This window comes from Drosophila willistoni, unplaced genomic scaffold (genome assembly GCF_018902025.1).
Source record: "Drosophila willistoni isolate 14030-0811.24 unplaced genomic scaffold, UCI_dwil_1.1 Seg295, whole genome shotgun sequence".
Classification (NCBI taxonomy): domain Eukaryota; kingdom Metazoa; phylum Arthropoda; class Insecta; order Diptera; family Drosophilidae; genus Drosophila; species Drosophila willistoni.
The window spans coordinates 26,427-35,531 of record NW_025814249.1 but is presented as its reverse complement, the minus strand read 5'-3'; the positions used below and the strand labels follow the sequence as shown (position 1 = coordinate 35,531).

General features: G+C 36.3%; 1 protein-coding gene across 3 annotated transcripts; it reads left to right on the top strand.

Moving 5' to 3' along the window:
- Window positions 1-1,515: 1,515 nt before the first annotated feature.
- On the top strand, window positions 1,516-3,669 carry LOC124461277. 3 transcript variants are annotated; one of them, XM_047012817.1, is made up of 3 exons: window positions 1,516-1,899; window positions 1,931-2,670; window positions 2,731-3,669. In XM_047012817.1, exons 1-3 carry the CDS (start codon window positions 1,889-1,891, stop codon window positions 3,102-3,104), a joined length of 1,125 nt encoding a protein of 374 aa, XP_046868773.1. In that variant the 5' UTR covers window positions 1,516-1,888; the 3' UTR covers window positions 3,105-3,669. The 3 variants fall into 3 exon arrangements, with proteins under 3 accessions (XP_046868773.1, XP_046868774.1, XP_046868772.1); XM_047012818.1 differs by having other exon boundaries at window positions 1,516-2,129; window positions 2,212-2,670; XM_047012816.1 differs by having other exon boundaries at window positions 1,516-2,670.
- Window positions 3,670-9,105: the final 5,436 nt, after the last annotated feature.

Below are 9,105 nucleotides of genomic sequence, written 5' to 3'. Positions count from 1 at the left end.
AAGGCCATTTATTACAGTCAATATAATAATCGGCTCTGCTCCCAGCTCTGACGGCAGCGCTGCTTGCTGTCTACTACGTCTTTCGTCATCAACAGAGTACATGCATACACACACATGTATGCGTGCGTTGCTTTGCTTTTTGAGGGAAGAAGAACAAATTGTAAAATAGAGAGTAAAATTGTTTTGTTTGTATATTGATGAATTGAGTTGCAGAAAACAAATTTTGAACATGTAAAATTATTATTACCAAGGACTGCAAGGGTATATAAACTTCGGCATAGCCGATGTTAGCTTCTTTGATATTTATTTCTATAAATTTATATAAATTTTCAGTTTTTATATCAACTTTATATGCTTTGAATTCAAAAATTGGCATTTTGTACTCACCTGAGTTTTCGGCAATAATAATACCACCTTTTGTCAATTTAACTCCAGACTCGTTAAACACTACTGTCACTCCAGCCTCTTGTGGCCTTTTTACAGAGATTAGATTTTCTGTAACTTCTTTGCAGTATAACGCATCTTCTAGTGTTATCTGGTACCCATTTTCAAGACGAACGATTCCACGTTTTGTTGCAAAGATGTACTGCCCTTCCTTCCCTTCTTCACTGGAGTTTGAAGTTCAGCAGAATCCATAAAAAGTGTCTCATCATTTATAATGTGGTCGGATGCACCGGAGTCAAGGATGAAATTCACATTTGTTTCCAACTTATTTGTATTTGAATTTAAACTTTTAATCATGAACGCGAACCTTTATTATTGTCATTTAATAGTTTTTTATATGCATAACAATTTTTTTTATGTGCCCTGGCTTGCCACAGTGGTGACATTTTATATTATTATGTTTGTATTTGTCATTATATGGCTTGCGAGTAGTATTATTTTTATTATAATTTTGATTTTTATATCTATATATATAAAATTCTCGAGTGTGTAGTGTTTGTTACAAAACTACTTCGAAACGGCTCGACCGATTCTCACGAAATTTTTTATGCAGATCGTGTAGGACTGAGAATAGGCCAACATCTATTTTTTATACCCAAATAATAACGAGCTCACGATTAAAACTGACTAACTGTGCTGGATATCTGAACTACCCTGTGTTTTATACGAGTGAAATTAGACACACGGCCTACTTGATAAGAGATGAAATTCAACAAAAATAATTTAAATCTTCCAATCGAAACAGGCCGTGAAAAACCATATACAACGTTGAGACTTTCTAGATTTCAGTAAGGTGATGTACACTGTTGAGTTCACACGGCTTCGCTTGGGGATTTCCGTATACAAAAATTTAATTTTCCAGTTTTTTTTCGGAACAAACAGTTGAATCTGATCTTCTGATTTGATTTTCTTTTAACTTCAGGACAAGCGTTCTGTCGCTGTCGCCGAGTGTGGTTCGGTGGAAGGCGCGCACAAGAATTGTGCGTCTCGAGTTCAGTCGTTGTTACATCTCGAGTGCGACCGAACTCGCTGCGCTAATTATTGATCAAGAAAATATTACACGTTATACACCAATCAGTTTTCCAACTTTATTTATTACAACAATGCCACGAACACGCAGGGGGGCTAATTTGAGTCGTCAAACAAACAGATCTAGAGGCATGCAAGATAGAAGAGCAATAAGATCAGATGCAGAAAGGCAACAAAGTAATGCAGATGTCCGTGTAAGAATGGCCCAGTTACGAGATGAGCGAAACCAACAAAGACAATTGGAACGAAGAGAAGCGCGCAGATTCGTAGCCAACAGACGTAGAGGGATTGACCAACATCAACAAGTACTTCGAGCATTTACATCACATTCATTTCTTCGACTAGCATTTCAGTATGAGCCTGATGTTGAATATTACGCTCATTCCAAAGTGGTAATTGGTACATTGGACAAGGAATGCCCGCACTGTCAAGCCCTTAAATTTAAAAATGAGCCAATTGGGATGTGTTGCTCATCAGGAAAAGTGAAACTTCCAGAAATTGAAACACCGCCGGAACCATTGCACGGCCTCCTTATTGGTACTGATCCAAATTCTTCGCTGTTCTTGCGTTCAATTCGGCAATTCAATTCATGTTTTCAAATGACATCGTTCGGAGCAACGGAAATAGTTAAAAATACTGCTGCAAATGGTCAACAATTTAATTCCACATTCAAAATCAAAGTCCAAATTTACCACAAAGTCGGCTCATTACTACCAATGCCAAACGAACCTTATAAATTTTTACAAATTTACTTTATGGGTGGCGAGGACTCCGAACGGGCACTCGCCAATCGCGTGAATACACGTTGCAACTATAATCACCTCAATTCACCATTTGCAACGCGCATTGTCAGCGAGCTGGACGCTCTGTTAAATGAGCACAACGAATTGTTGAAATTATTCAAATCACATATGCATAAGCTACAAAGTGACAATCGCGCTATTTTCATCAATCCTGATAGAACACCAGCTGGAGGGCATATACGTCGATTCAACGCACCTGTTGTTGACGACGTGGCTGGAATCATGGTTGGCGACCATACAGCTACGCGACAAATCGTGATTCGAAGAAGAAATAATTCTCTTCAGTCCATTCCTGATACCCATCGTTTATATGATGCTCTCCAATATCCACTCATTTTTTGGAAGGGACAAGACGGATATTGCATAAACCTTAAGCAACGAGATCCGGTAACAGGTAATTCATTCATTAAGAATATGAAAACTCTTCAATTAATACATGGATATACTATTATAGGAACCGAAACAAACAAGAATATTAGCTCAAAGGATTTCTATTCGTTTCGGTTGATGATTAGACGTGGTCAGGATAATATCATTCTACGATGTCGTGAGCTTTGCCAACAATTTATGGTCGATATGTACGTCAAGATAGAGATTGAACGACTACGATACTTGCGATTTAACCAACAGAAGCTGCGTGCGGAAGAATACATTCACTTGCGAGATGCTATTGCCAGCAACGCTGATACTGCCGAAATCGGTAACTCTGTCATCCTACCATCATCGTACATAGGTAGTCCACGTCACAAGCAAGAATACATACAGGATGCTATTGATATAATATGGATAATATGGACGACCTTGCTTTTTTATTACTTTTACATGTAATCCAAAATGGTAGGAAATTACATCGTTATTACCTGGACAAAGTGCAATACATCGTCATGACAGGGCATGTGAACATGCGCGTTCAAACGCTTCAGGATCCATCCGCCGAAACTTTTTCGAAACAGCTATTAGATATTGGCAATGGAAAAGTTGCCGTACATGAAAATACTGGATCAATAAAATTACCAACCGGTTTTTGCACGATCGTCCACTCGCAAGATGTTCTCATCGACTGTATATTTCCCGATGTACACACACAATATATAAATCTTGAGTGGCTGGCAGAAAGAGCCATTTTAGCAGCGAAAAATGTGGACGTTCATGGATTAAATTTCAAGATACAACAATTGTTGCCAACAAACTCTGTGTCATACGAATCTGTTGATACAGTTTGCAATACTATCGAAGCTGTAAATTACCAAGTAGAATTTTTGAATTCCTTGTATTTGCCAGGCATGCCACCGCACCACTTACAATTGAAAGTAGGATCTCCGGTGATTTTGCTCCGTAACTTGAACCCACCACGGCTGTGCAATGGCACACGATTGGTTATTAAAAATTAATGAAGAACGTGATTGAGGCCACCATTTTAAATGGCAAGTTTCAAGCTAAAAGGTAACACGAAATTCTTTGACTGTTAGGCGTTACGAAGTTCGCCGGGTTTGCTAGTATTTCATAATAATCTATCTGTTAACATCTTTTAGATGTGATTCCATTAAATATTATATTTAAGTCTAATATATTATGTCTGAATTATATTTTAATATTATATATAAGTCTAATATATTATGTCTTAATTTTATTTCTATGAATGGTTAAGAGTAAAATACTGATTATAGTCTATAATCTAGTTGTATTTAAAGTGGAATATTGAGGGAATGGCTTTTAAGTGGCGCCACAATACCCGCAAGACCAGATTTATTCGATTCATGAGGATAAAGCACGTTCTTTAAAAAATCGAATTAAACACTTATTCCATTGTTACCATAACAACTTAGGAAAGCTTTTGGGGTTACTTCCCAATTATTACATATTTGGACCTATTCAAGATAAACCTTTCCACCATTTACTTGGATATTCGTGCATTTACTTCTTATTCTAAGGATCAAGTAAAAAAATATATCTTTGTAGTATATTCATACAAATAATCATTCAGTACAATGAGCTCAACTTGTAACACCCTGTTGCAAGTATAAACAATTAAACATATACGCATTAAAATATAATTTTGCACTTGAATATGTTTATATATATATACATTGATGTATGTACATAAACATATTCACATAAATCTACAGCTAAGCATGATCATATATGTATGTGCATTTGTATATGCACATACATATATTCACATAAGCAATGTATGCACAAGCGTAACATGAGCTAGAGCCAGGCCAGCGTGGGAACGCTGACCAAGCACTTTGATGCATGCGCTCCAACAATATGTATGTATGTACTGACACTCTCCCTCTCTTTTGTAGCTGTCGCATAAGGCGCAGCATAAGAATATATATGTAAACTTAGCTTAAGCAAAATAATAATTTGGAATAAAGAATCAATCTGAAAACTAGAATCAACGGACACTGACGTGTCCGTCCTCAATAATATCATTTCTTCTTAAATGGAACCCGGTCATTACATGGCGACCGTGACAGGACTCTAAAGGACCTACAAGGACTCTTCATGCTAACAACAGCAACAATAAAAAAAAAACCAAAAAAATTTCAACAAAACAAACAAAAAAAAAAGCATAAAACAATGTCTCACAATGTGTTGCAACTACTTTAGCGATAGAGAGCAGCATTAGCAGCAGCAGCAAGCAGTCTGGCAACCCTGGCAAAAAACGTTAATTCAAAGCTCAAGCTCCAAGCTCCAGTTCCAGTTCCAGCTCTCCCCCCACCCGGTTTTAAACCAACAATCTTTATAAAAAAACAAAGAATTCAATTGAACGTTTTAAGCAAGAAAAACAACAAAGACACACACACACAAAAAACAACGAATTCCCGCCCCCCGTCAAGTATCCATCTTTTCGGCAGTGGCGTTCGAAACCGACCAATCAACCAACAAGGAACACGAATGAACAGTGAAGATATTCCCTTTGCGGAATCTGCTCCTATCGAGCAAAGGGATGCACCGACGCTAGAGGAAGCGTTAGAGCTGTATCCCAACGATGGACCGCGCCCACTCACAATAGCTGAGTACCGGGCCCGCAACACAAAATCTACAAAGCCAGAGCCAAAGAAGACCAAAAGAGGAGGCCAAATACACAAGCTACTCCAGCAGAAGAGGCTGGAAGTAGACTTACTGGCCACTCTGAAGACGGAGGAAGACCGACAACGCTGCATAGAGCGTATTGACATCCTGAAAGCTGAACTTCGCCAAAGAGCAAAGAAACGCAAGGGGGCCGCAGAAATGCGCAAGCCTTAATTCTATATATAATTCTAATTATAAGCTTAATAGCAAGTTGGAGCACGAAAGTGCAATTTGCGAACTACTAACTCACTGCTAGGCTATTATTAACAATGTGGTTGGAGAATTTTTTTTTTTTAAAAAATAAAACAAATGAAATGTATACCTGAATTGTGATCCAACCACATTCTCTATAATTTTTCCACGTCTCCGGCTCGCTGTGCAAGACACAGTTGAGATAAATTTTATTTCTCTCTTATTTTTTTTTCTCTTCACAAATAATTTAAATAAAAAAAAAATATGCATGAATCTATAACAATTTTATTAATAAAATTAAAGTAATTGCTAAACAAAAGTTTTTAACCTGTCTTTATGAACTTTATTTCATATTTTGCACACTTGTAATAAATAAAAACAAAAATCCCATACGTATTTTCGATAATAGCATAAGTAAATTTGATGACATATCCGATATACCCACAATGGGGTTCATCGAAACAAAATCAGTGGACTCCACTGCGAATGTCATAAATAAAATTGAATCATCAAATGCTGATATGAGATTAACGAACATACTACTATTAATAATTGTCATAATATTGTGCGCATATGTATTATATAAGGCTTACCTATTACACAATAAATGTGTAACAAAAAGAGCTCTAAGCCAAGCTAATGATCTAGATAAGATCTAAAAATACATATGCACACAAGCAATTTTAAATCAAAAACTTTTTAACAAAAGATTAAATATATATATATAAAAAAATTTTTAAAAATGACCCATTGTGCAGGTACTTTGAAAAAATAAACAACAGGCACCCTAGCATAGTCCAAGTACCTCACCTCAACGCTCCATAAACTTAGTACAAATTAGGTTAGCTTACCTTGATATAACGGGCGAAGATTTCCCAGTCAAAGGAGGCACTAGGGTACAGATGAGTTTCATTCTACCATATGTATGCTGTTTTTCAAACGCAGCAGGCACACTGCGTTTCTACCTAATGGAGGAACGAAAGCAGTAAAGAACTAAATAAATCCATAATCAGTTAAATAGGCTTAGGCAGTTAGTGTAGAATATGGATAAAGCAGAAACAAAAAAGCTCCAAAAATATTTACCTTTCCTTGATTTCCTGATACAATCAGGTGAAACAAATCACAAATACAAGGAAATAAGGTATTGGATAGCCCACAACTACAAATTTCAAAAAAACATTGTAGATCTCATGGAAAAATCCATAAAAGTAGCTTATAGTAGATTATTAGCTAAGACTCCTTTAAGAAAAGACGTGCCCGGATGGGTCCACGAACTTTTCAAGGACTCAATTGCGCTGATAAACATATCAGAATCGAGTGTAGAACCAATAGATTTAACAGACTCAGATATAGAAATAATAGACATAGAATAGTAAAACATTACACATTTTCAAAATCTTTTTCTTAAATTAACAACAGGTCTAAACGACAAATTCCTTTTTTGTTTAGTAAAATGGGTTCTCTAGAATCCAAAATAGAAATAGAAATTAATCTTAACAAACTATGGTTACTTGGGATGATATAATAGAAAAAGCTAGAATACACGCACAAGAATTAACTAAATCTTGTAAGTGTCTCTCGCAGAATAGAGAAACATCCCAAGACACAGTAACCAAACACACGAAGATAATAACCGAGAATCTTCAAGCTATTAGAGCGGTATTACATGAACACTATAGCAAACTAAAGACATGGCAAAAAACAGCCGCAAATGCGTTCTACAGTGATTGCAAACAAAAAGCAATAACTGTGCTAAACAGACACAATATTGAATTCAAACAAACATCTGATTTGGAAACTTCAATAGTACTGGAAGAAAAAACGCAACTAATGGCTGATGAAGAAATAAGTCAAGAAGAACCATCAGTGATAAGTCGTAATAAACCAACAATTCCCAAAGAAAATAACAAAATGGCACAAACGAGGGTAGAATTCATAAATACAGCACCCAAGCTGATACCAAACTTCGATGGTGATAGTAAAAGTCTACCAGGTTTCATTGGAGCGCTTCGTGTTCTTGACACCATAAAAGAACCGCACGAAGCGGTAGCCATCCAACTCATAAAATCAAAATTAAAAGGTCAAGCGGCTAATAGCCTAAGCTCAGAAAAAACGATTGATGAAGTTATACAAAGACTATCAACAATCTTCAAGGGTGACTCAGTAGATCTTTTAACAGCAAAAATTAAAAATCTGCAGAGAAACCCCAATAACTGTGTTTCATACACAAACGAAATTACTGAGTTGACCGATGCCCTTAAAGGCGCTTATATTTCGGATGGTCTTCCAACTGAACAAGCAATAAAATACACCACCAAAGTGGCGGTAAATGCTTTGGTAGGTCATACCAAAAGTCCAAGAGTCCAATTATTAATGGAATCAGGACACTTTCAATCAGCTAAAGAAGCAATCACCAGATTTACCACTCTTTCAGTAGAGTCGGGCTCAGGAAGTTTCCAAAATAATACCATTTTTTATGGCCAGCATAATGACCGCGGCAGACGCCGCTATAACAATAATGGTAACTGGAGAAACAACTCGAATTGGAACAATAACAACTCGAATTGGAGAAATAATGATGCCCACAGAGACCAACGAGGCCGAAATTATTCACGCTACCAAAGAGGCGGCCGTGGAGGTGGACACAATAATAATAGACAAAATACAAATAACCAACCGAATGGTTACAACAACACAAATGTCCGAATTACCCAAAGCGACCAGGGAAACGGACAAGATCCTCCAAATGCTCAAAATTAAAAAATAAAGTCTATTCCATTAACTTAAGTCTTAATAATTTCGTATCATTTAAGAATGTTAAAACAAATAAGAAAATAACATTCTTAATTGATACCGGTGCAGACATTTCAATAATAAAAGAAAATTCTGATGTATTTTACGACATCCAAGTAATCAAAACTGTAGACATTCGAGGCATAGGAGAAGGAGTAATAAAATCCAAAGGACTAGCCTCAATTGAGCTACAAACAGACAAATACATTATTCCATATAAATTTCATATACTTCATGAAGATTTCGCAATCCCCTGCGATGGAATAATAGGACTAGATTTCATGAAAAGATTTAATTGCCAATTAGATTACAATAGTTCCGAGGATTGGTTAATAATTAGACCACCAAATTTAACGTACCCAATTTATGTTCCAATAACATTCAATTCTGGTAATAACTCAACACTTCTACCGGCAAGATCCCAAGTGGTACGCAAAATAGAACTATCTTCAGCAGAAGATAACATTTTAATTCCGAATCAGGAAATTAAACCGGGCGTTTATGTTGCAAACACTATTGCAACAGCCCAAAGTACTTTTGTCCGATTCTTAAATACCACAGATAAATGCTAAATAGTAGGCGTTAACAATATAAAATTTGAATCACTTTCGAACTATGATATAGTTCAAAACACCAAAGATATAAGAAAAGAATCTGTAATTCATAAATTGAAGAAAAATTTCCCAATACTATTCAAAGACAAACTCGAAAAGTTATGCACTGAGTATAGTGAGGTGTTCGGACTTGACACCGAACCGATCAC

Coding starts and splice junctions, on each gene's coding strand:
- LOC124461277 (XM_047012816.1), top strand. CDS start 1,548: ATGCCACGAACACGCAGGGGGGCTAATTTGAGTCGTCAAACAAACAGA. Junction 2,671..2,730: donor GCAACGAGATCCGGTAACAG/GTAATTCATTCA, acceptor ATACTATTATAG/GAACCGAAACAAACAAGAAT.